We start from the raw sequence: 27,486 nt of genomic DNA, 5'->3' as shown, positions 1-27,486 counted from the left end.
AAGGTAAGAGCAAAAGCAACAATATTGCCCATGAATCCAAAAAAAAAACTCTCTCTAGCAGTCCAATGAAGCAATGTTGCCCTCCAACTAATTTGCACCTAGTATTGTCCTTTATTAGTATGAAGGTGATTGAAAGAAAGGATACATGTGGCGCGCGTGGCCTGAGGAATCTTTGAAAAACTTGAATAGTAAGAAATGCATGTGGGTCTGCGACCCTGTTGTCGCCGGACGCCCCAGCCACTCTGACACCTCTATGCTTCATACTCATCTTCAATTCAATTCAACTCATTCATATATATATATTCCCTCACTCTAGCTCTTCATCATCTCCTTATTTCTAATTAGCTATGATTTAATCATGTATAGATAATTAATCAATTAGCTAAGATATTTGTTCGTGGGGTTCGCACGTGTACAGCTCGATATGATTGACAAACTGGTATCGCCCACTTGGACCAGCGACTGGTATCGCCCACTTGGACCAGCGACTATGTAGACCATATATTGTTCTATTTGTTCAAAACTGGTTTCAAGTATATTATGAGCATAATTGCAGAGGCTGCAGTACTAGATCAGCTGGCAGTTAATGTATAGTCGGTTTGATCGAGTTGATTAAGTAGAGGGTAGGCCTTAGGCTCTTAGCCTTAGAAACATAAAAACTATTGTGTGATAAAAGTTCGTAGTGTTATAATACAAGAGAAAAACGAGTTTATATTTAGGTTTTGAAGTTGATAAATACTAACACGTATTATAGTTCATGATCGTGTTTTCAATATCACACAGAAATTTCTCAAAACAAAACATAAAGAAAGATACACAAAGACGTTTATTATTTTATAGTCAAAACGAATCCGATACGACTAGGAGAAAAAAGGTTTAGTTTTCGAGTTATGATCATCTCGAATCGGGGACTTGGAATCTAAAATCATGAAGCATAATCATATGCCTCAGAACTTGATCAGAGACAACAAACTACACCCCGTAATGGAAGCTTAAGATGGCCACATCTATGTAGTATATAACTAATATGCTTTGAGTTCGTTTGCATTGGATGATTTTAGGTTATTAAGCTTCTTAATAATTGTAATTGCCATGTCTGCAAGAAAGAAAACGAATAAGGGCATAGCTGGAGCTTTGAACGGGGGATAGTTTAAGGGGGTGGTCGGTCAATCCTTGTTCATGAAGTAAAATGGAAATATTCTAGTTTATGGAAAATATTAAAATTGAACGAAAATAATATCTGATAGTAACAAAAAATGGAGTTTTAACGAAATAGTCTCGATATTGTTCATTTTTAACGAAAATTATATTTTTACTCTAAAAAACCACTCTTTATGCTATTGACTTATAATATTTTTTTGTCATTTTGATTAAAACTTAAAGTTTTTAAATCATTTTCATTAATTTTGTTAACAAAAAGAGTAAGTAGCGTATTTAAATAGGTCGTGATCCATCCATACATACATACATCCATCAAAGCCCAGAGAGAGAGAGAGAGAGTCAATTCCGATATTCCATTGAACAGTGCCCCATTTGTTTTCTCGAATTCCAACCATTCCCTCCCTACCCTTGCAGAAACCTCCAGTATATCACGGCACCTCCTTTCATTCTCTACCATAAAAAACAACCAAAATACCAAAAAAACCAGGCCTCTCTCTCTCTGGCTCTCTCTGTAGAAACTGGAAAGCAGGAAAGGTCTCTGATCCCTTTGCACTCTCTCTTAAATACACAACTTCCACTTTTCACTAACTTTTCCTGCATCCCTTCATCCCAAAAAAACTCTCTCACTTTCTCCATTTCCCTCTCTCTAGACTCTCTCTCTCTCTCTCTCTCTCTCTGACTAGTGGTTTGATCCTACTTAGAAAAGCCTATCTCCGGCTACCAACTTTCTAGTTTATATCTCTGATTCTTCCTCAACCCCAATGCAAATCATAAGGCACTCATGACCCTATAATTATCATACCTCTCAGCCCCTTTTCTTTCATATTATTAATTTACACTTTTCTTCCCCTCTTTCCTTGTTTGCTATAAGAATCTCTCTTCTTTTTCCTTCACCATCGTCACTCATTTTTCTCCCTCTGTGTACCTTATGAGCTCAAACCCTAGCATGATGAAAAATACTTCTTTACCCTTGCCTGATCTCTCTTTACAGATCAGCCCTCCATCATCTGCGGATGATCTTCCATACGATATTGGAGTAACGAGAAAAGCACTTTACAGTACAGACAGAAGCTCAGCCACCGACTCCGGCAGCAGCGGAAGCGATTTGAGTCAGGAAAATGGCTTCTACCACCTTGAAAGGAGTAGCAGTTACAATCTTGCTTCGGCGGATGAGGAGCCAAAGTTAAGTTTAGGGTTTGATGAAATGAAAGATCATCATCACCATATGGCTAGTCCTCTTCCTCCAGCCCTCCAAATGCCAAGAAACTTCAACAGTAACCATTACCTCAACCACCACCACCACCACCACCAACCGCAAATCTACGGCCGCGAGTTCAAGAGAAGCGCGAGAACAGTTGGTGGTGTGAAAAGAAGCATCAGAGCTCCTAGAATGCGGTGGACTACAACCCTCCATGCCCATTTCGTTCATGCAGTACAGCTTCTTGGCGGCCATGAAAGTAATAAACAAATCCTTTTAATTTCTACACATTTCTCTTTAATTTTCAAGAAACAATCAATTACAAGTAATACTGGGAGAGTGGGGAATCAAAATCAGGACCTCGGGTAAAAGGGTTTAACGCTCTATACCAACTGAGATAAAAACCCTTCAAAACAGTTAATTATTAATCATATTATTGCAATGTTAATTCTCGTTTCTCATGTCATTAATAAATCAATTAAAAATGTGACTGCAGGAGCAACGCCAAAATCTGTGTTAGAGTTGATGAATGTGAAGGATCTAACCCTTGCTCACGTGAAGAGTCACTTGCAGGTGGGCATAGCTTCACTGCTTACTCATGTGTCCTCAATCTTGTTTTAATTTGCTTGATTTCAAACATACGAATAATGAAATTGGTCCTTCTTTGTAAATTTCCAAAGAGTGGTTATATCAAATGTACCTTTTAACATGTTATGTATTTTTACAATATGGGTACGATTCATTTGTAGTGGGGGTAAGAAAACAAAAGGGTGAGGACAAAAGGGCATCTAGAGGGGGGGGTACTCGTAGCAAATGTGGACCTTTTTCTAATTTTTTTTCTTCTATTTTTCGTTTGGGTGTTTTCATGCAGATGTATAGAACAGTGAAGAGCACTGACAATAAAGGAACAGGTAATTAGATTTTCGATCCGGCCCTCTCATCTTACAAGGACCCCATATTATTGTTTATTTATCTTTCCATTATTCTCTTTGTTTGGGAGCTTGGGGTGATCTGAGTGGGACAGACTCGATCATTTGATCCACTGTGTCCTCTCAAACTAAAACAAAACTGGTTGAGGGCCGGGATATAATTTGACTGACTTTCAGTAGTTGAGAGCTAGTTATTGCATGTGAATTATTTGCTTGGTGTCTGATCAATCCATTGTAAATGTTGCAGGTCATGAAGGGCAAACGGACATGGATTTGAATCAAAATCCAGGAACTAAGCCAGCACTTCAAATAAATGCACAATTATCTTGTGAGAAAGCTAATATTAATAGGTGAGTTCTCTAGTTTTAATTTTGTTTTTTTTGGCATAATAAACACGGAGTTAAGCCTTTAAGTTTAGTTCAAGTGGTCATCAAGGGCAGTAATGAGTTAGAATTAGAATAAGAGTAATGGAGAGACTAAATTTGTAGGAGATGGATTGTCAGCGCTCCCATTTTCATAGTCTTCCCATCTCCTCCTGTTTTGTGTGGTCACGGTTAAGCCACGTCAATATTTTATATTTCTATTACTTTTTATTTTATCATTTTTATAAAAAAATCAATATAAAATGTTGACGTGGCTTGATCACACAAACAAGAGGGGATGTGAAGAGTATGGAAATGGGAGGGCAGACAATCCACCTCCTATGGAGACTAATTTTGCAAATTAAATGATGTGTCACCAATAAGAAATGAGCACGTTTATCAAAGTTTAAATAATAATTCAATCATCAAATTTAGTCTCCCTAACAATACTTTTAGAATAAATTTAGAGTTTAGGTCCGTCCAATAAGCAAAATCCACCGAGTTAATTACTTGGTTAACAAATGGAAGCATTAGTAAAATTAATGGACATATATCTTCTTTGAATCTCACTATTTAGAACTCAAGGATCAAGCAATTCGGATCACTCAAATTGTATCTGACAATCCTCTTAACTCATTCTGCTTACCCATGTACCCTATATAATTCAAGAGCTCCGATTTCTCTTTCAAATAAATTAAAGACCTGAATTTTCTTGTTCTTAGACTCCGGACGGTAAATACCGAAGAAGATTCAAAACCCAAATTAACATACATGTACGGATTTTTACAAGCTAGTACTCTTGGAGATAGAATTTCTTTTGGTCCAACATGGTGTCTGTCTTTGTAAATAGCGAAGAGCAATATTTAGTGCTGAAGTCTCAAACCACCTTGAATTTGATGAACATGGAGTTAATTGGCTAGGGTTTTTATGGGCATATAGGTATTACGTCTGTCCTTTACAACGAGCTCCACATCTCATATCCGTTGGATTGTGAATTTGTGTTAGATATGATCTCAATGTGCGACAGAAAGTCAAGAAAATTCACTGCAAATCTCAACGCTGTTAAAATCCGACGGTTGTGATCTTTGATACAAGTCACAAAGAAATCAAAGACCTCGGATAGATTAGCTAGCTAGGGATAGCCATGTCTAATCACTTGGCCTAATCGATGCATTTTGTTGACTACATTATGTATGGCAGTGAGCAATAATGTTGTTGCACTGCTTAAGAATTGAAGTCGCTAGATCTCATCAATTGCCGGTTACACAGTAGCTTGACGATGCATTTTGTTGACTGCATTAGGTAGGGTAGAATCACCAATAAAATTTCAATAAATAAGTGCCTTTAGTTTTATGATTATTGTATATATGTTTTTTTTTAATTTTTTATAACAGACATATATATCGGAAACTACTTTGATTTAAGTGAAGAATAATTCAATTTTAAATTTATGATGATGGACATATTGTTCTAACTGACATAACTCATATTTGTATGATTATGTTTTGATGACTACTGTTATAATTTTGTGAGCAGAGGTTCATGGCCTTCTTCGACGGAGATGAATGGAAGCTCTAATTTAAGACATGGACATGGTTTGGCATATACTCATTCCCCACCTTCAAATGGAACCAAGGTATGCAAAAATCAACACAATTACTATATCAATTTTTTTCATAAATTTGTATATATATATATATATATTATAACCCTATATATGTGTGTGCATATATAACAGTTTATTTTATATTTTGATATATAGGTGGAAAAAGAGGACTCAGGCCACCATGTGTATGACCAAAGCATGAAGGAGAGGCCGATGTTGGATTGTGGCTCCTTGGCATCGTCGGATATGTACCTTAATCTAGAGTTCACTCTTGGAAGGCCAAGTGGCGAATGGACTGTGCTCAATAGCCTCAACCTTCAAATGACCTAACCTTAGCTAGCTAATTAAGGTTCAAAATTAATCAAGTGTTAATTACTTAATTAAACACTAGAGTTAATATATCTTAATTTTTAGGCAGACGTCGAGAAAGAAAATATCTAATGTGCAATATCAATCACTCTTCATGTAACTTTCGATTCCATGTTTCTCTGAATTTTGTCTCTTTTTAATCATAAATTTAAGAGGGGAATGCATGGTATAATATAAACTATGTAATTTATCCTTAACATGCTCTCAAGGGCATAAACCGCTGCCGATTATATAGTCACGGTGCCTTCATACAAGTTGGTTTGAACTTTTCATTCTTTACAAGAACACCTTCATGCAATTAGGGGATGGTTGCTAGCGGAGTCTCTGACATGGATTTCGTATGAGTTCGATTATTTAATCAACCGTAGGGCAAATGGATAGTTCTAAGATTTCAAGCGCCATGGAGAAGGACTACCCTTAAAGTAATTAATAAACAATATGAAATTAACTGATATAGAAACGAAACTAACAATTCTCGTAATAAACTTAAACTAAATATGAAATAAGACATTTTGGGCCCGATTTACTAGGCTCAAACTTGCCTCCTTAAGTCGGGCTTTCGAAAAGTTATCCTAACTCCAGCTTAAGGGTATTGAATGTATCACTTGGCCTTCGAAAAGTTGCGTTGGCTCTAATGAATGAATGATGATCGTGCTCTCAAAAAGTTGTGAGCTTCAATATAATAAATTGACCAGTTTCAGATGTGGATATTGGTTTCTTGTGTCAGGCCGCTCGTGAAAAAATTTGTGTTGGCTCTAGTGAACCGGACTGTCGAAAAGTTGTGTTAGCTTTGGTATAATAAATTGACAAGTATCATATGTGAAAAATGGTTTTCTATGTAGGGCCACTTGTAAGATCTTCCCATGCTCCAACTTAGCGATAAGATCGACGTTACTCCTCCTCCATTGCTAATGTATAAAGTCATAGGCCTTCAATCTTAGTACATTCATCAAAACTAGTCTCACAAAAACGTGAGTGATTCTTCAATCAACCCAACTAATTTCAAAAACCCAATTGCTCTTTAGCAAAACCTCTAGCTCTTCAGCTCCAATCTCAAAGTCTTCCTTCAAAACAAATATTACCTATGATCCATGATATCTAAAACTTTTAAAGTGGTATGATTTGGCGACGTGCAAGTCAAACCACTGTGATTTCATCTATGACTATGAGACACATGTTTCATACCAAGTTTAGTCCAATACCAGTGATCTCTGTGGACTCTTCTAGCGTTATCTTGCCATTCATGACCTAAATCTTGCTAAAGTTTTATTGCTTTCTTTATGTTTCCAATCAATTCACATTTGAAGTCATGTAACTCGGCCTATCCGCCTAGATTTTACTTTATAAACGTTGTGATTTTGACTTCATTATGAAATGATTACATTCTGTTTCCCAATTTAGCTTCCATTTCTCTTTCATTTACATTTTAGGCAATTATACGCAAAGTTCCACTGAATTTTAAGTCCAACACATAAAAGAACTTAACTGAACCAACGTCCCACTCAATGAACAATTTTGGTTAAGAAGTCAGATTTATTCGCAACTTTCCCACACAACCAAACACAAAAATACTGGTTGTTAGCAGCCTCCAACGATGTCTCACCTATTCTCTCTTTCACTCAAATCATCCCGTGACACTAAGACCGAGAGTAACACCTAAGAAAAATAAGCGTTGAACCCAAATTAGCACATGGTTTCAAAACCAACATTGAATCTATTGATACACTTAACGCAGCGTGTGAGGACGTTGAGAATTGTTATAAATCGCAAGTCCAAGAAACCTGTTAGGCTTTATAAGTTTGGAAATAGGGGTGCGCTATCTATACACATTTTTTTACTTCTCACACATCTCTTGTTGATTTCTATCCCTTGATTTTCTTCAATTCATCCGATTCGACGATCAAAAATTAAAAAGATGTGTGAGAAGTAAAAAATGGTGTAAATATCACATCCCTTGGAAATAGTCATTTGTAAAAGAGGAAAAATGGTACAGAACTAAGCCTGAATTATCCCAATACTGGGCCTTGCATGTCAAATTATATCAGCCGATATGAATCTATCAACAAAGGGGACCATATGATTTAAAATCTGATCAGTCCATTCAACGACCGACAGGCGGTGAAAAAAATGAAAAATGAAGAAAAAAGATGGGTGATGCGGACCGTCTTTTACTCCGAAACTGCGCTTGGAGTCTGGACAAAACTACAAACAGAGATGGAGATGATGATTTCTGAATGAAGGTGGATTGTCTGCCTTCCTATGTTGATACTTTTTTTCATTTTCTTCTGTTTTGTGTGGTCACGGTTAAACCACGTTAATATTTTATATTCCTATTACTTTTTGTTTTATTATTTTTATAAAAAAATCAATATAAAATGTTGACGTGGTTTAAACGTGACTACACAAACAGGGAATAAGAAGAGTATGAAAATAGGATGGCAGACAATCCGCCTCCTTTCTGAATTAAACACCACCACCAACGCAGAGTCCGGTCAATTATTGAGCTTAGGTATATTCAGTATTATTGACTTGTTCATCATTTCAATTTGAATTTGCTTTTATCGTTTTTTTATTATCACAAAAATTTAATGTAAAAAGCTTGAAAACTTTGAGTTTTAATGATAAGGACAAAATAAAGGAAAAAATATATAGTACTATGTTTGATTTTTTAGTATAAAAATATGATTTTTCGTTAAAATAAACAATACCGTGGATTGTTCGTTAAAACTATCTTTAAAAAAACTAGGTTTAAGTGACTTTAATTTAATTTCGTTGTTATGAGGTATGTCAGTTAGCGTGGGCTATGTAATCTTTGAAAAAAACTGCAGGTCGTACTTTACGTCCAATTACAAGTAATATCCCATGCTTGTTGGACAAGAATTTGCTTTGCTTTGAATCTTGTCGCCATTGTACTATTCATAATCTGCTACATTTGCATTGTTTTTGGACATTTCACGCTTAAGTTCTTGATAACATTAAAATTTTGAAATAATACTTCAAGGGGTGTGCTATCCACACATTCTTTTTTACTTCTCTTACACCTCTTGTTAATTTATGTCCTTTGATCTTCTTTAATTCATCCGCTCCGACAGTCGAAAATTAAAATGATGTGTGGATATCACACCTCTACTTCAAACTCAGTAATTTAAAAGGAAAGTAAACATATTTTTTCTCGTTTTGCTCTTAAATAGTTTATTTATAAAACTTAAAATCGTTGGAGTGCCTTTAATTTATATTTTTAGTTCATTCAATTTTTTTTTTTGCTCTTAAATAGTTTATTTATAAAACTTAAAATCGTTGGAGTGCCTTTAATTTATATTTTTAGTTCATTCAATTTTTTTTTTGGTCCATTCAGTTCTATTGTAAAGTAAGTTTATTGAACTTTAACCGTTAACTCTATTGGATGTTATTATTAATGAAATCATTTTCACACTTTCGAATCTCAAACTACCAAGATTTGCTCCCCCTACATACATATTAAACACCAATTTGATGGATAGTTTATTTAAATGTTAAGAAATATGTCTGTGAAAAGCTTAGTTAAATGATAAATGTTCAAAAACAAATTGATAAAAATTCTTCGCTCCTGAAAGTCGTTTAACAATTTGGTTTCCGATCGATCCTTCCGGCTGCGCCTTAATATTTTAAATGACGGTTAGCTGTCTCCACGTTAGCCATCCAATATTTTAGGGTACTCGTACTCCTAAGTAACTAAAATTTTAAACCCAGTTTGCAAACAAATGATATGTCACCAATAGAAAATAAGCACGTTAATCAACACTAGGCAAAACCTGTTCCCAACAGGCTTGAAAGTGAAAGTTAGATCGCCAGAAAAAGAAAGGGATGTCCAGTAGATGAGAGGCAACTCCTTTGCCAACCTTGCCAGATAAAGCCGACTCTATCTCAGCGAGAATGACGATGATTTTGTCTTCAAAAAAGAGAAGGATGACATTATCTTTGCCATGCCTTAAGGGCAGGTTGTTGATGAGGAGTGGAATGGTTCTGACTTGGACATTGTGTCCAAGTTGAGTAATTTGTCTGGGAAGCTATATGAATAGACTAAATTAGTTTTTGGTCCATACAAAGAAATAATAATTTAATCATCAACAACTACATTATTTGATAGTCTCCCTAGTATTAACTAATCTTTTAGCCCTGATTATATTGTGGTGTGATAATTGATCCTTCACTTGAAACTTTTTTATAATATTTCAATTTCATACATTTACTTATGATTTTATTTCAATTTCATACATCTGTTAGAAAATTTGTTTCATACATCTGTTAAAAAATTTGTTAAGTAAACCGTTAAGTGATGACGTAGCAAATATGGGATCCACATTTGTGCTGACGTGACTGCCAAATTTGTGACATGTGGCAAATTTTTTTTTTTTTTTATGCATTTAAAATATTATAATATTTATCCTATTTATTAAATTTAAAAAAAAAAAAAAAACCCAATCAAACCAGAAATCATTACCCACCCCCCAACCTCACCCCTTCCCCATCTACACTGAGCACCTGAAGTCCCCCTTCGCCCACCAGCCCTTGGATTCCGGCAACATCCGATTCAAGTTCGTCCTGGGCGGGGCCCCTTTGTCCCCGTGGGAGGATTTCCAGTCCAATCGCAAAACCCTTGTTGTCATCAGCATCTACCACTGCCCCTCGTCTCCCAATCTCGACTCAATCATTGATCAATTCGACTCGGCTCTCCGCACCTACTCCTCTGCCCTCGTCAATCGTTGCTTCGCCTTCTGCCCCGACGATTTTCAGGTCCAGAGAATGCTAATCTCGATTTCGAATTTTCGAATTTTTTGGATTTATTGTGTGTTGATTGGATTACAGTTAGAGGATGGAAGCAAGAAAGGGTGGGGTGAGGTTAGGGGGTTTGTGGAGGGGGGGTGGGGGTGGAATGGGGCTGAGGAGAGGGAGTGGGTTGCGGGGAATATGGTTTCTGGGTTTTTTTTTTTTTTTTTTTTTTTTAATAAATAGGATAAATATTATACTATTTTAAATGCATAATTTTTTTGGCCACATGTCACAAATTTGTCAACCACGTCAGCACAAATATGGATTCTATATTTGTTACATCATCATTTAACGGTTTATTTAATAGGTTTTTTAACGGATGTATGAAATTGAAATAAAATGATAAGTAAATGTATGAAATTGAAGTGTTTTAAAGATATTGTAAGGAATTGAAAAACCTGTGGGGATCAAATGTAATTTACCCAAATAAAAGTTAGTAATTGAATTAGGTTTTGATACTCACACCTTTAGTAAACTCTTAATTAATTTTCAATCCAAAACATTTTAAAAAATAATAAATAAAATAAAAATAAATTTGTACTAATTAATTTTTATGAAAAGAATTTTCAATTTATTTATCTTAAATGTACCCATTTGTATAATATTTCAATTTTTTTAATCTTAAATGTACAATTTCTTAAATATACCAATTTGTTATATAATACTTTTTTAATATAAAATATACCCTTTTTTTTATACAAAATTCATTCAATGTTTTTTGAATCCATTTTTAAACTTATATGGATATATTATCTATGTAAAGTTTAATCGAAATTTTTTATTAATATTATTAAGTCAAGTATTTATTATTTTGGTTTTGAAGAATGTAGCTATGTTTTGGTGCTATAATTTTTTTGTTTAATTTTGATGAATGTACGCATGTTTATACACACACACACACATATCCTAGAAATCTCTGGAGTTGGGTTTTGTTCTGTGATTTAATCTGGAAATTTATCTGCAAATTATATTTTATAATTTTCGTCTATTATTTAGTCATAACTTTATATTACATTATTAAGTTTGATATGCTTTGTGCGAGTTTTGTAGAAATTATAAATTATTTTACCTACAGATGTTCGATTCGCATATGTAACGATGTGAGAATCAGAATAAAACATTATTTATGTGCTTGCAGACGGCTATTCTAGGAGGGACGGATCCCATAATAGCGACCTTAACGTGGGTTCTTTCTTTACTACTGAACAACCGTGAAGCCTTGAGGAAGGCTCAAGAAGAACTATACAAACAGGTTGGGAGGGAAGGGCAAGTGAAAGAATCAGACGTGAAGAACTTGGTCTACTCCAAGCAGTTATCAAAGAAACTTTACGTTTATATCCTCCTTCGCCACTCGCAATCCCACATGAATGCAGGGAGGACTGCACTGTAGGAAGCTACCATGTGAAAGCATGCACACGTCTTTTCATCAATATTTCAAAGATTCAGCGAGACCCGAATGTCTAGCTCGATCCTAGCCAATTCCAACTAGAAAGGTTTTTTACAGCTCAGAGGTATTTTGACGTTAGGGGACAGAATTTTGAATTCATACCATTTGGAAGTGGTAGAAGAATGTGCCCTGGAGTCTCATTGGCTCTTCAAGTTGTTCAACTAACGGTGGCTCAACTCCTGCATGGGTTTGAAATTGAAACGATGTCAGATGAACCCGTTGATATGATGAGAGTTCTGGATAACCAACATGAAGGCCACCCCACTGAATGTCCTCCTCACACCTCGCCTTCTGGCCAAACTTTATGAAATAAATTAATAATATTATGGACTTGATAATAAATAAGAACATTTTCCTAGTTACCAAAATTTGAACTTAGGTGCAAAAGTGGGCGAACATAGCGACTGGCCTAGCTCACCTTTCGCTATTTGTCTCTAATTTGTAACGATTGTGCAAAATGTTGAAAGTCAGCTTTGTAATTTGCTTCATTGCTACGATTGGTTCTTAATATTATTCCAATATATTGTATTGGCTTGGATGAATTTCTCAGTTAGTTAAGGCCTGACCAACTAACTCAATATCGAATACTCCCTCTGGTAGATTCACAATAGCAATAACAAAGTCTTGTTTCACTAAGCGGGGTTAGCCCTATGAATTGGTTGATTACGTTGAAGGATGGTCAAGCTGAGTTAGCTAGAGTATCAAATTAGAGCCCAAACTTTTGGAGTTCTTATTACAAAATCGCGCTGAAAATCGCAAACCCATTTTCTCATGTCCATTTCTGTTTGTGCCTTTCTTCCTGGTGGTCCTCTTCGAAAATAACATTACCCCATCGTATCATTACTGCAATCACATGGTGTTAGTGTCACATTCATGCAATTCGTGAGTGAGCGATGTACACAAAGGGATATACAACCCATTGCAAGTAAATTTAACCTCGTTTCTGAGCTCGGTCAGTGTCTGGCAAAATCTTAACCATGAAACCCTAATCTTGCATCAATGTCACATTAACATCATCGCAATTTGCAAGGGATTACCAACAACTGTTATCTAAGGTGGACCATGAGCCCTTTAGTCACCTAACTGGCTACAAAAGGGAAAAAAACGTTGCTTGCCTTTTCAAAACTAATTTTAGCTAAATTACATCTATAATGCTACAAATTAAGTGAGGTTAATCACACAATACAGTAGTGTGGAGCAAAAAATAATCCCAAAAATCATGGAGCTGACACGTAAATTATTCTCCAAAGAGACAAGATTGCCCATATTAAATGAGCAGGGAGCAGTCTAATTTACCACGCGCAGCTGAGGTAGAGCAGGCAGAGATCAACGACTGCTTAGGGCACCCGTGCCCGTAGGAAAAGTCAAATGTATTTATGATAGAATAATCCTTATTCTTATCATAAATACATTACTAATCAGAGAAAATATCTTTCAAGTATGTAAACCTAATTCCATTTATTTAGGATATTTACCCAATTACTACAAGATATTTATTTACACAAATATCTTGAAATATTCTCACCAAAATTCCACCTTAGGGCCGGCCACCCATAAACCCTAGAGGGCAAGCTCATACTCCTCTCCTCTCCTATAAATACACACTTTATCTCAAAAAATTAAGTAAACTTTAGCTACCCTAAAAAGGCTTTTTGCTATCCACAAACACTCAAACACATTATTTTCAGAATTTTAACTTTGACATCGGAGATTCTTCAGCCAAAGCCCTCATTCATCGTGGGTGTATGAGACTTTTGGTCTTAATCTTAGGTGTTATTATTTTGCTGATGCTTTTTCGTCAAAGGAAGAGACGATGGAAATTTGCATCCACAAATAGCTTCAAGTTAAAAAACAAAAAAAAAAACTTTTGAATCATCAAAGTGCTTCTGAAAATATATGACAATAAAAGCTTAGGGGTTTTGAAAAGTGGGTTTATGAAATTATATGACAAAAAATCACTTGAAGTCCCTTTCAAAGTAAGCACATAAAATCGTTTTAAAGCATAAGTGTGTATGAGCGTCTCTGGCTTGGTCTCACTTGGCTAACAAAGTCAGTTTGTATTAATTGGCCACCCATTAAACGACGGCGAAGACAGCGGTTACCCGATTATCTTGTCTGGGTTTTTGTTACATGCCCTTTATGACCTTGAACAGCCCAATTGTCTTATTCTTAGAGTTCCTAATTATTAAGGGGTACTTTGGACAATTTACATGGATATTAGTTGGCCAATGATTAATTAGTTCAAAGGGGGAGATTATGCTACAAGCTACTTATAATCTTCCTTGAAATATGAGAGATTTGTAGGGTGCTCAGAATATGGGATATACATCACATGTTATTATATAAGTTGTGAGATACTTGCGTTAAAAATTAACAATTTGAAAAATAAATTTTCTTTTGCTTATGTAATGACACGTAATATAAATTAAATCGGTTAACAAAGACACTATGCTCTCCTAACAATCAAGTTTGATCCTTACATTGTAGTTTAAAATAGTTTATAAAATTAAAGCTGAACACGAACCAATTTCTACTATTCTAGGTTTCTTTTATCACCAGACCAAAATATTAAGTAATTAATCATCTTATAACTTAAATTAATAGATAGCAATATAAATCAAATTATAAAATAAAAAGTAAATTATAGGAAATCTATTTTATATTATTAATAAAATGAAAGATTGATAATTTGCATATCTTAACTAGGGTCAGTTAACCAGGGTTAGCATTAGGTGGTTAATACGATCCTCCTTCTCCCAAGTTCTAACGAACGCGACACAAAGTCACACAGAGAGTCCAACTCCAACCTACTGCACTTCACAGTTTCCACAACTTTGAAAAAGGATCCTGATAATTCCGCGGGAGGAAGGAACCTATGGTCGGACAAGGCGGCACCGCCGCGAATAAGGGCGGAAGCGCCGATAAAGTAATAGTGGCTGTGAAAGCAGAGAAGGTGATTTCGAAAACGGCATTGGCCTGGGCGCTCACTCACGTCGTTCACCCCGGCGACTGCGTGACCTTGCTCGCCGTCTTCTCCACCGCTAAAACCGGTAATTCAGCTTGTAAACTGTAGTTAAAACCTTACTTCTGCTGCCCAGTTCGTGTTGCTAATGTTGAATTTGTACGAGGCAGGTGGAAAATTCTGGAACTTCCCGAGATTCACCGGAGATTGCGGGAGCCGTCGCCGGGAAGATTTGCCGGATCGGATTTGCCAGATCTCCGATTCGTGTTCGCAGATGGTTCTCCAGTTTCACAGCCAAATCCAGGTGAATCGTTATTGCTAATTGAATTTACCTTAATGCCACTTACCGCGTTTCTCGTTCGAGTCCATTTTCGTCAATTTACAATTTCTCCGTTTTCAAAATTTCAACCTTTAGCGACAAAGACCCACGTAGTTTGGTTGGCCTGCTTAGTGCTTAAGATGCGGCCACGTGGACGTCGGACGTTGGAGCTTGTCTTTTGTTTCTGTGTTTTGCACAACTGGACACAACTTGATGATGTAGGCTATAGTTGTCCGCCCTTCATGCTCGTTTTTCAATTTATCTCCAATAATGCATAAGTCATTTGAATTTCATTATAGTTAACTTTATGTCGACTGAATTAGATCAGTTAGTTAAGACAGTATGCCGGTTTTCTTGGACCTTAGTACAAGTCCCTCTACCGGTAGATTAGAGTATTAGTTTGAATTTAAAAAACATCGAGTTAATTTTATATAAATACTAGCAGATGCCACACATTTTATGTATGAGATACATAATTTATATTTTTCTCATATATTGTATTTTTAATTTTTTTATTCGAGGATTTATTTGTTTTTCGTTGTGTTGTGAGGTTCAAAAACAAATAGCAAAAAACTTGTTTGTGTGAAATTACTTTAATGCCCACAATTTTGTTATTTTCTATTTTTTTTTTCTTCCAGTTATGTATTAAAGGCTATAATTGTAATTTCATTGGTTTTTTTTGTTGACAAAAGTAGTTCTATTAATATGTACTTTAGATAATATAGTTTAAGGAAATATTGTTTAACAAGATAATCATATGGCTTGTAGTGTCTCTTGCGGTTGATCACTTGGTTGTCAGAGTTTATTAGATTTTGGATTTGTTTTTAGGCACAAATAAGTTAATCATTTGAGGGGAACATGGCATGTGCTTGCAACATGTCGTGGGGTGTGCATGGAATTAGAAAAAAGGAAAACGATCAATCGTATCTTCCGTATGAACTACGAAACTTTTAATAGCATTAACCAATCCCAATTAAATCATTTGAATTTTTATTTATCTTCGCGGTGTTTTTTTTTGAGAACTTTAACGAAAAGCTCCTGGTACTGTTCAGTTTAACGAAAAACCACATTTTTACACTAAAAGTCAATCCTGGTACTATTTACTTTATCATTTATTAAGTCTTTATCGTTAAAACTCAAAGTTTTCTAGCCATTTTCATTAGTTTTCCTGTTTTTTTTCCTTTATTTTTGTTGCCAGGAATTCGGTTTCTAATTTACTGTTTATCTTAACCTCGCCGCTGGTTCTAAAACATAACTAGTTATGCTCATATATTGCAGGTAACAGTGAGGATTAAGGTAGTAGTAAGTACACCAGGTGGGGTTGTGGCGGCTGAAGCAAGATGCAACGGCGCCAATTGGGTCGTACTGGACAAGTAATTAAACATAAAAAAGTATTGTTTCTTATTTCCGAGCTATTGATTTAGGTGCATGCATTACGGGTCGATTGCTTCCTTCACAACTGGACACATCTAGTGCCATCCTAAACTATAAACGACGTTATTGTTAAGCCTGTGTAGTTGTAGTTTTTTGGTACCTTTTTCCCTCAAAGTGTAAGATTTGAATGGGCGGCTAAACAACCGAATGTTCTCGTTGTTTAACAGAAAGTTGAAGCAAGAGCGGAAGCATTGCATGGATGAGCTTGGATGCAACATTGTCATGATGAATGGAACTGAGCCTAAAGTCCTGAGACTCAATCTAGCATGCCAAGATGAACTCCAAACCCCATTCTTTTCTGCCGCTTCTTCACCAGGATCTCATGTTGGAAAATTTCAAGGGCATCATAGAATGAAGCATTCCACTCCGGTTAGCAGTCCTGAAGAACCAAGCTCCTCCTACACAAGAACCACGGGAGACGGTTCATCGTCAAGTTACGACACTGTGACTTCTCTTTTTCTCGTCTATGAACAGAATCCTCTTTTCGAAGGACCACGAATAGGAGACCGCATACCAAATGATTTAGAGGATCCGTATGAAGAACTTGAGACAATTGGAGAGAGGCTTATTAATCTATCTAAACCTCTAACGTCATCTGCAGTCACTACTCAGAGTGTCTTTTGGATCCCCCAAAATCACATTGTTGATCATGGAAAGCCTCCAACTCCCCAAAATAGAAAAAACGATGACAAACCAAGATCTCCCACTTTCCATACTCTTTTTGAAGAGTGTTCACCATTTGATCAAGATACAAGGATAGATCAATTTGAGCCGAAGGAAACTCCTAAGAAAGGGTACCTTATTAATTCTAGCATCAGGGATGCTGTTTCTTTGGGTAGAACCTCCTCAACACCTCCACCATTATGCTCTCTATGTCAACACAAAACACCGGTATTTGGGAAACCTCCAAAGCAGTTCTCGTACAAAGAGTTGGAGGAAGCTACAGACACGTTCTCAGATATCAACTTCTTGGCAGAAGGTGGTTTTGGTGTGGTGCACAGGGGAGTTTTGAGAGACGGTCAAGTTGTTGCTGTGAAGCAGTTGAAGTTTGGTGGATCTCAAGCAGATGCTGACTTCTGCAGGGAAGTACGAGTATTGAGTTGCGCGCAACAGAGGAACGTTGTGTTGCTGATAGGGTATTGTATTGAAGGCAAGGCAAGGGTATTGGTTTATGAGTACATCTGCAACAGCTCGTTGGATTTCCATTTGCATGGTATGCACTTTTCTTCTTGTTTTTAGTTTGGAACATATCCACAACTCTATTCAGTTTCATAGACTCGACATTCTCTCTGAATGACAGGGAAAAGAACCCGTCTAGATTGCGAATCGAGGCTAAAGATAGCAACAGGAGCAGCCCGTGGTCTACGATATCTGCACGAAGATTGTAGAGTGGGATGTATAGTACACAGAGACCTCCGACCCAACAATATCCTTCTGACCCACGATTTTGAACCTCTGGTACTTGATATAATCCTGGAATTTTTATCATATACTTCAAAAACCATGTTCCCTTGTCTAGTACAGATCACATTTCTTAATTTTGTATTTCATCCATGATTTACACCGGTCAGAAATTTGTTCACATTTCCTGTGTGCATACACCTGTATTGACGCTTATGGAACGTGCTCATGTGCTTGCTTGTTTGTTATTTGTTGAGGTTGCGGATTTTGGGCTTGCTAGATTTTACTCCGAATGGGAGATGAGCAGTGAGGACCGCGTGATTGGAACTTCAGGGTACTTTCTCCACATCCTGCTTGCTATAGATCCTAGATTTCTTTTGTACAAAAGCAATGCAATTATTTGCATGTAATGAAATAAAAAAGAAAAGGAAGTCATTCCATCTGATCAAGCTCAATGTGATATGTAGGTATCTGGCGCCGGAGTATGTGGATGGCGGGCAAATTACACATAAAATTGATGTGTATGCATTCGGAATAGTTCTGCTAGAGCTTATGACCGGTCGAAGAATCACTGAGCTACAATATGCCAAGGGACATCGTTATTTAGAAGAATGGCTCCACCCCCTAGCTACATCAGAGCCACACCACATCTTACCAACTCATTATCAGCTACTGGATCCGGACTTGGCCTCCGATGAAAATCCCGACTTTCCCCATCAACTACAGGCGCTGGCACGTGCTGCTTCTCTGTGTCTGCGTCGAGACCCTGAATCCAGACCCCCAATGTCAAAGGTTACCTAATATCCTAGCTCAGTTGCTAACTCTTTGCCAAATTAATTTCCCCTTTTTCGGGGGATGAAGTCGTTTGAGTTCAAATTGTGTGGCTTTTTGTACAGGTGCTGAGAGTGCTAGAAGGCGGAGATCCGGTTGTTCCTCTGGGCCTAGACTTGAACACTGCTGGTAGTAGGAGTGGTCATTTGCCTGGACTCAGGCGACTCGAAGCAAGAGGAAGCCATTCTCGTACATTATCACATTGAATACCGATTCATCTTTATGGTTACGATATTTTTTTCTATACAAGCGATATTGGGGGAGGAGAATCAGACTTGGGGCCTCGGACTTAACCAACCGAACCAGTTTATGTGTCCCTTGATGGGTTATGATGAGAATTCGTATTGCACATTGCAGTTTTCATGACATATTTTTTACTTCCACCGTTGTTTTGAGTTACAGTATAAGCCTGTAATGAAGTTCTTTACATGTATATCAGAATAATCAATTTGTTTCCACAACTTTAATTACAGTATGAAATATATATACATATATATATATATATATATATGTGTGTGTGTGTAGTTGATTGTTTCCCAAGTATTTTAATCCTCAAGATGAGGGATGCGAGGGCGAGGTTTGGTGTAATAGAAAAGTTTTTGTAACCGAAAAAGTTATAGGTTCGAGTAAAAAAAATAGCTTATTTGCAAAGCAAGGGTAATGTTGTATAGATGTTTTCCCCACACCTCCACCAATGACCATTGCAAAACAGGAAGTCTTGTTGGCTTGGGTCGTCCTTTTAAGATAAGTAATATGAGGAAAATAATTGAATGATGTCCAACAAGTTAACTGACGACTTTGCTAACAATTCTTAGGAAAATGTTTTCAAATCAATTCTTACTAAAAATTTAAGTGTTTCTTTCAAAGAAAAATTAAAATATTTTTGAAACCGAGAATGAATTTCACAATAAACGCTTTCAGTGAATTTTTAATTAAGATCTTGTGCCCGAATCATCATGGGAAACCATCCATAACATGCAAAGCACATCTATTAGTAAGAAATTAACAAAGAAATGGAGTGAAACTAATTTATTTCTCATATATACTCCCTTCATCACACGCTCCAATCCTTTCATCTCATCGCCATTAATCAACGGTCCAAATCATTCTCTCTACGCTAGTCATAAAAGATCTTGAATCAGACACGTGGCGCAACACTATTAGCCAGTAAGACCGAAAAACCATCGGTCGTAAATCATCAGAACCTCTTGTTATGGCTGCTGCCCCGACCCGCCGAAGACGAATAACTCCCATCGGACGGAATCGAATCCGCATCGAACCCCCCGCGCTGGTGACTCATCGCCGTCAGCTCCGGCGCCTGCTCCGACACCCCCCATACCTTCACCGACTTATCCAGACTCCCGCTATACACAATCCACCGCTGCTCGTCCGCTTTACTCGCATTTACATCCTTGTCCTTCTCCACTGCAAGGCACTTCACCGGCCCCGTGTGCCCGGACAGAACCGACAGGCACGTGTGGATCGTTCCCTCCCTCCGCCACACGCAAATCGTCTTGTCTGCCGACCCGCTGAATACCAAGTTCCCCGCCGCCGCCAAACAGAGTACCGCCAGCTTGTGCCCCTTCAGCACGCCGCCGTGCGACAGCTGCTTCTCCCGCTCCCAGAAATTCACCAACCCGTCTGACGATCCGCAGTAAACTATTGACCCCGACGCGCTGGCGGCGAGCGCCGTCACCGCGCTCTCCTGCTTCAGCAGCGTCTGCGCCAGAGTGTGCTTGATGATCTTCCCGCTCTGCTCCTTCTTCCAAACTTTAACCGTCCCGTCCGCCGCCCCAGTGTACACCATCCCCTCCACGCTCGCGACGACGGAGTTCACCGCGTCGTCGTGCGCGTGGATCGATTCGATGCATTTCGAGGTTTCAATTCGCCACACTTTTAACGTCCTGTCCCAGGAGGCAGAGTAAAGAAGCTTCTTGTCCTCACTGAGGCTCAGGCACGAAACTGCGTCGGAATGCTTGATCCAGAGCTTCTTCTGCCGCCGCACCTGAACGTAATTGCTGGGTTTCACGGAGTATTTAAAGATATCCATCATTGTAGGCAGAGTCCCGGCGCGTTTGTGCACGCTCTGGTCTTTCGATGAGACCCGCCACACCCGGATCTTTCCATCTTGGTGACCCGTGAAGAGCTTGTCGCCTGAAATGACGATTGCTTTCACGAGCCCACTGTTCGATTTGAATCCACTGAATTCTTTGAGATTTTTCCACACCCGGATGTTCTTGCTGTCCGAACCGGTGTACAGCAGGTCTCCTGTGGCCGCGAGAGAGTAGATATGGCCTTCCTCGCGGAGGAGAGACCCAATAAGGCCGTTCGGAGGAACGTTAGATTCCTCGAACGGCTGCCAGAGTGACTTGGAGAAGGGGGAACTGGAGGTGTTGTTCCAGGGCGACATTGTCATCGGAGAACACTCACCGCTCATTCGCGTCGGGTCAAGAGAGCAAGCCGCGCTGAGGGCGGAGGCACTGCTGTTCCGTGTCGGGTATTCTACGTCGAGGTCGGTCACCATGCCGGCGGAGGCGGGGATGTTGGGGGCAGAATGCGCGAGGTTTTCAAACTTACTCCGAGGTATAGACTCCGCCTCCGCCAACATCCTGCCCTAATTCAATTCAAGAAAAATTTTATTCGAACCCAATTATTTTCAAATTTTAATCGCTCGCATCCGCGAAACTGATTAAATATTAAAACGGAAATTAAATCAAAATAAACTAAAAGATTTTGAAGATTTTAAAGTTTGAATTTGGAGAGATGTGGGTGTTGATTAATGGTGGGAGGAGAAAATGGAGAGAAGGAATGCAAAGAATGTACGAAATGAACAAAGAAGGCGGGAGATGAGAGCCGGGGACTATATAAATATAAATAGGGATTTAAGGGCCATTGTGATTTTGACACGTGTGGGGTGGATACGTAGGGGTTGCGTGGCATGGGGTTTTCGGGTTCCGGAGAATCCGGGTCGGACGCTCAGAATAGCAAGTTGTGTGTGTTATACGGTTCGGGCTGGACTTGGGTCAGTTGGGTGGTCTCTGTATATTTGCTATTTTGGGGTGTTATGTTTGAGTGGTTTTTCTTGGCGGTTTAGGGTTTTACGTCCTATATTGTATTGGAGAGATTTTTCAATGCGTACGAAATACTATATGTTATTATATAAATGAAGGAAATTTTTATTTTTTTTATTTTTTGAAGTGTCTTTTCACTTATATAATGATATACATATATCTACCCGTGTTCTAGACACACTAAAAAATCTCTAATTATACTGCCCCTTTTACCAAATGGTCAAAATCCAATGCAAAATGGTTGTGTTATGAGACATGATTTTGTCATGTATAGATTATAAAAAGCACCGCTCCAAGGAAAAAAAAAAATTAGGGTGGATTGCAAGTGAGCTAAAGCCCTTGGTAGTTGGAGGATTGAGATAACGAGTTCCGAATTATAATAAATTCAGCTTAGGATTTGTAGTAGACTTTGTGTGAATTTTGATTGAATTCTCTCAAAATCTTAATTAGAGAGAAAGACTAAATTTGTTAAGGCTTAAAATACACTATAAGATCTCTTTAATTCTATCAGAATCTATCATTTTATAGAAATCTTTTCTAGACTACTTTTGATCTTTATTGATTATAATCAAATTTCTATGGACTTTTATCATGTATTAAAATTCTTATAGAATATTACTGAATTTTTATCGACTCGTTTAAATTGGGTTGAACACCCTTGAAATTTTTAACTCTTTAAAAATTGTGACTTCGTTTTTGTAATTGTGTGTGATCATTTCTTGCCATTGTTTCTTTTATAGTTGGATCAAATTGGCATGAGAATTTGTGTTCCAGAAACAAAAACAAAAATATTTGTAATTCTGGTGATTTCTAGTTTCGAATCATTATATTCAAAGTGATTTCTATATTGTTATGGTTATGGGTCTAGGACTATAGTCTAATGTTTCGTGTCACTCGGATGTTGGTCATTGGTTTTTCCTTCCTCTTCTAAATTTTAATATCATGTATTTGGCTATAATATTTATATGTATTTAATACAATCATTATCTTGACTGTTAGATGATGATAATATTAAATACATATATTCACATAAATTATATATGATCGTCACATAATGATTGTGTTAAATACATGTAAGCGTATTGTAGCCAATTCCTAATTATCAAACGACATTTTAACTGAGACGTGATAAAAGCAATAGCTCCTCATAGATGATCATAATTTCTTGGAGGAAAATGCCGGAGTCCGTCTTTAAACTGAAAATAAGTTATACTTTTACCACCGACCAGGAAAAGTGCAATACTATTTTACTGTGGGTGGCAAGCATATGCATATGCTGCTAGAATGTCAGCTTACGTAGCTAAGTGGACTCCTTCCTTTAGTTTAAAGTTAAAAAGTTAAGAGTAAGAAAAGATGTATGCACTAACTTGCAGGCAGTTGGAAGATGATGATATCCATTTTCTCTATTATGTATGAACATGGATGGTGATATATAACGAATTAACAAATAGCCATTTTAGCAAAAAAGAGAAACAAATATCAATAATTGACACACAATTAAAAGAAATTATCTTCACAACGAACTACAACCTAAGTACGGGCACACATGAACGCTCCAATAATCTTATGCATGCAATGTGAACGTAAGAAAAAGGGCAATCTCAAGCTTGTGGAATAGGCTCCTTCGTGGTCCACCATTAAACTTAAAATTAATGGCACGTAATTTTCAAGAACATTGCATCGACAAAGAGCCTAGACGTTTGCATGTGGTTCAATATCCTAGGGTAGAGTATTGGGTTTCCAACTACGCGTCTCATGTCTGAAACTGCCCCTTCCCTAAATTATTGTATTAGTTTGAACTTTCTCCCCTCCCTTGAACAATAATAATTTAAAAAAAAATAACAATAGAACCGAGACCGACCTTCATCAAAATATTAGTGTAGTCTACTGCAGGTAATCAACAAAAATTTCTCGTTTTAGGGTATTGTAAGAACAATTGACGTATTAATATCCATGCAATATTTCCTAGCTTGTTTCCCTTTTTTGGATCCACTAATTGTTGATCATATATAAACGAAACTCATTAGGAACCTTTAACGTCTCAGCCAATTGCCCCAATTGCTAGGGGGTTGAAACTCACCTTATAAAATCTTTCAATACAAAGAAATTTGATTTGAAATGTAGAATACCTCTCCCTCTTTTGTCCCAAAACTACAGAATAATAAATCAGAGGAGCTGCTGATCACCATAAAGAAAAGGGTAAACAACAAGAAAACAACAAGCCAAAGCCTTCCATATGGTTCGAGTGTCAATCATTCGGTCTACGACGACGTCGTCCTTGCTCCACCATTGAAATTATGGGCAACAAAAGAAATGGTGGAGAAAAGCAGCTTTTTATTTTACCACCATATGTAAAATCAAGTGGAACATGACGACAAGATGACCAGTTAATAATTAATAAAACCCTAGTTCCTTGTTTGTACGCGAAGGTCCGAAGAAACCCTAGTTTTCTGATGATGGCAAACGGCCAAGAAACCTTCTGAAAAGAAATTGTAATGGAACTAATTTGTTAGGGTTTTGGCAAGGCCGTTGCTTTCATTTAGAGGCCGTTGGTCGGTTACAAATTCATTCAACCGGTTCTTACCCAGAAGGGAAAGTGATTTGACCAGACCGAAGAAGGTCGAAACTGCAAATATGGAATCAGTGACATCGTGATGCACAATCTTTCATTATGTGTTTGGTACGGCCATTCATACTGTGACACGTGTGAAACCAAGTACCAATGTCACCTTCCCAGCTGCCACGTCTACGGTTTCGGTTTCTCTGTCACTTTCTGAAATTCTAGGGTTTGGGGTACGGGATTTTGAATTATTTGGGGCACTTGGACTATAGTAGGATATGGAGCCCTAGGACCATTTAGTGAGCCATGTTAGGAGGCCACGTATTTGCGACTTCCTTACAAGCATGATGCTATGCAACAAAGTGTATAATGTATAGGTGTTGTGTAAGTGCAAACATGTGGTTTAACCAACTTCAGCAGCGTTCAATTTGAATAATGCATATTGGTTCATGTCAATTTGTCAAATGCGTGCTAGTTTCAGTAACTCACGCATGTGGATGTCGCATACTTTAAGCTAGAATTATTCTATACATGTGTTTGCGTCTGATCTTCACTTTACCGAACATTGTACGTGTTAGAAGTAATCAAGATAAATTATGTGCTTTCACTTATGTCACGGTGCATGCATTGTAATTTTGAAGCCAGTTATACGTTGTGCATTTTTATTTGGATAATGTTAGGGAGAATAAAATTTTAAACTAAATTGGTAAACCAAATGATGTGTCTCAAATAAAAATAAGCACATTAATCAACATTTGAGTAATAATCCAATCATCAGTAACCACAACATTTGATTTAGAAAATTTAGTTTACAAATTTAATCTTCCTAGCATTACCTTTTTTATTTGGTTATATCTATTCTAATTCTCTGTTGGCAGTGGGACGCACGTATTGTACCCACCCTACCTATTTGCTACCCACCAATGAGCAAAGATTGTTGTCGTTAATCATTTGTCTCTACAATGTATTAATGTGCTATATTTATACATAAACTGTACAAAATAATTAATTTCTTTGAAATGATAAGCTGGATACACTTGCCCTTATAAAGATACTAGTTATGAAACTTCTCACTAATTATGATTAAATCGTTTAATTGCAAGCTCAATTAGCTAGTTAAGAATATTCTCTCTTACACTCGAAATCTCGAGTTTGAATCTTCTCTCTTCACATTTTAGATTAACAGCAAATGAAAAAAAAAAATATTTCCAAAAAGTGAAGATATATATGTGATGAAACTTTATCACCAGCACATGATCAGAGTTCAGAAGCAAAGGTGTTTCTTCTTCTTTTGCCTTCTTCTATTCTCCCATGTTATGACATGTAAGTAACTGAATTTCCATATTTAAGAACTCGTAATGCTCTAATATATATGGTTTAGCTATGTTTCTTATACTTTAACTGGAACTAATCACCTTCGACGGTCATGTGGCCAGGATATATATTGCGTAATCGTGGACCCCAAAGAATCACATACGTACGTACATGTATGTTACCGTACTTGAAAGAATTTCCCTGTAAATGTGTGTGTGTGTGTGTGTGTGTGTGTGTATTTGCGTAATCGTGGTCCCCAAAGAATCACATACATACGTACACATGTATGTTACCGTACTTGAAAGAATTTCACTGTAAATGTCAGTATTATTTTCTGTATGCTTCATCAGTATTCAATTGGAAAGATCCATTAGTTTGGTGTGAAAACAACAGTAATTTCGTAATTCGTACTTGTCCCTAAACCCTAGTTTGGTATCACTATGTACTTTGTAGTTTTACATGTTACATGTTTTCCCTTTCCTTTTCCATAAACCCTGCATGGATACGGAATGCAAAATCCAAACATCCAGTAGATTTCCAGAAGGGGTGTGCTATCCACACACCCCAAATTACTTCCCACACACCTCTTGTTAATTTCTGACCGTTGATCTTCTTCAATTCATCCAATCTGACGGCCGGAAATTAGAAGGGTATGTGAAAAGTAAAATGGGTTGTGTGGATATCACACCCCTTTCCAGAATAGTTAGGAAGAATGGGCCTATCTGTGGTCTATGTTATATCAAAAGTTGGGCCCTTTCACCTCAATCTAATATCCTTCCAAAGTCACTGGAAAGTTAGTCTTTTGGTCCAATGTATTATTTAACTGGATTAAAAGATGAGACGATCTTGCAGATACCATAGTAATGGGAATTAATCATGTTTATACACTTTGTTACGGATTTGATCCTACTAATCCCTCTTATCTGTTAACAACTAATAGTTTAACCCACTCTATCATTTATAAAAACAAAAAAAAGAGGCAGTTTTAAATTGGATTGAGATAAGTAGCCCTTTCAAGTTTAAAGTATAATGAAGTGGAGGAGAATGATATTTCATTTTGAAGAGAATAGACATGGAGAAAATGTCTCTCTTCTAATCCTATCACTTTGGAGTGGATTGATATAGATAATTGTTCTTCACGAGTGATTCTGTTGGAAATCACACATCGTGAACTTGATAAAAACAAGCTTTAATATAATTATATGGTTTCATTCTTAGTTACATTAAGGTATTTTAGGATAAAATCTCATTCATAATGGGCTAGCAGGTGGTTAAGTTGGAAACAATATCATTGGTGGACCATTTTGCATGTCTCTCCAAAACTTTGACAAATCCATCTTCCACGTCCAAATTAGACAATGTTTTTTATTTTATTTATTCATTCAATTTACCTTAAAAATAGTAGTTTATACATTAGAATCCAATTCTATATACAACACGAGGCCAAACAAAGTTGTTATATGTACTTTGAAATTTTCATCGTGCACACCTTTGAAATATAAAGAAAGAACTAGTACTAAAATGACTATTTTGAATGTTACCTTTGACCAAAAAAAGAAACATACACATTTTATATGCATTGAAATAGTCAAATCCAACAGATATAGGTAAATCCAAAACAAAGACAGAATCTAATGAGAGATTTTTCAGTATGATCAGCACACGAGATGGTACACTACGCGTAATTATACAAATGATAATATATATGTGTTA

At 37.1% G+C, this 27,486-nt stretch overlaps 3 protein-coding genes and 1 long non-coding RNA gene across 4 annotated transcripts; 3 read left to right on the top strand and 1 right to left on the bottom strand.

Moving 5' to 3' along the window:
- The first annotated feature begins 1,482 nt into the window (after nucleotides 1–1,482).
- On the top strand, nucleotides 1,483–5,803 carry LOC103440462 (probable transcription factor KAN4). The gene is made up of 6 exons (XM_008379152.4): nucleotides 1,483–2,618; nucleotides 2,856–2,932; nucleotides 3,231–3,270; nucleotides 3,536–3,638; nucleotides 5,187–5,286; nucleotides 5,413–5,803. Exons 1-6 carry the CDS (start codon nucleotides 2,090–2,092, stop codon nucleotides 5,584–5,586), a joined length of 1,023 nt encoding a protein of 340 aa, XP_008377374.3. The 5' UTR covers nucleotides 1,483–2,089; the 3' UTR covers nucleotides 5,587–5,803.
- Nucleotides 5,804–10,095: 4,292 nt separating this feature from the next.
- Nucleotides 10,096–12,423, top strand: LOC103440539 (uncharacterized). The gene is made up of 2 exons (XR_011583865.1): nucleotides 10,096–10,398; nucleotides 11,573–12,423. It is a non-coding gene; the product is annotated as an uncharacterized lncRNA (long non-coding RNA).
- A 2,214-nt stretch (nucleotides 12,424–14,637) lies between these two features.
- Nucleotides 14,638–19,289, top strand: LOC103440460 (inactive protein kinase SELMODRAFT_444075-like). The gene is made up of 8 exons (XM_008379151.4): nucleotides 14,638–14,931; nucleotides 15,014–15,147; nucleotides 16,441–16,535; nucleotides 16,764–17,809; nucleotides 17,897–18,054; nucleotides 18,255–18,331; nucleotides 18,465–18,789; nucleotides 18,894–19,289. Exons 1-8 carry the CDS (start codon nucleotides 14,757–14,759, stop codon nucleotides 19,032–19,034), a joined length of 2,151 nt encoding a protein of 716 aa, XP_008377373.3. The 5' UTR covers nucleotides 14,638–14,756; the 3' UTR covers nucleotides 19,035–19,289.
- A 439-nt stretch (nucleotides 19,290–19,728) lies between these two features.
- On the bottom strand, nucleotides 19,729–21,592 carry LOC103440459 (protein JINGUBANG). The gene has a single exon (XM_008379150.4). The coding sequence runs from the start codon at nucleotides 21,434–21,436 to the stop codon at nucleotides 20,027–20,029; it is 1,410 nt and encodes a 469-aa protein (XP_008377372.3). The 5' UTR covers nucleotides 21,437–21,592; the 3' UTR covers nucleotides 19,729–20,026.
- Nucleotides 21,593–27,486: the final 5,894 nt, after the last annotated feature.

Source organism: Malus domestica, chromosome 08 (assembly GCF_042453785.1).
Source record: "Malus domestica chromosome 08, GDT2T_hap1".
Taxonomy (NCBI): domain Eukaryota; kingdom Viridiplantae; phylum Streptophyta; class Magnoliopsida; order Rosales; family Rosaceae; genus Malus; species Malus domestica.
This window is presented reverse-complemented; position numbering and strand designations above follow the sequence as displayed.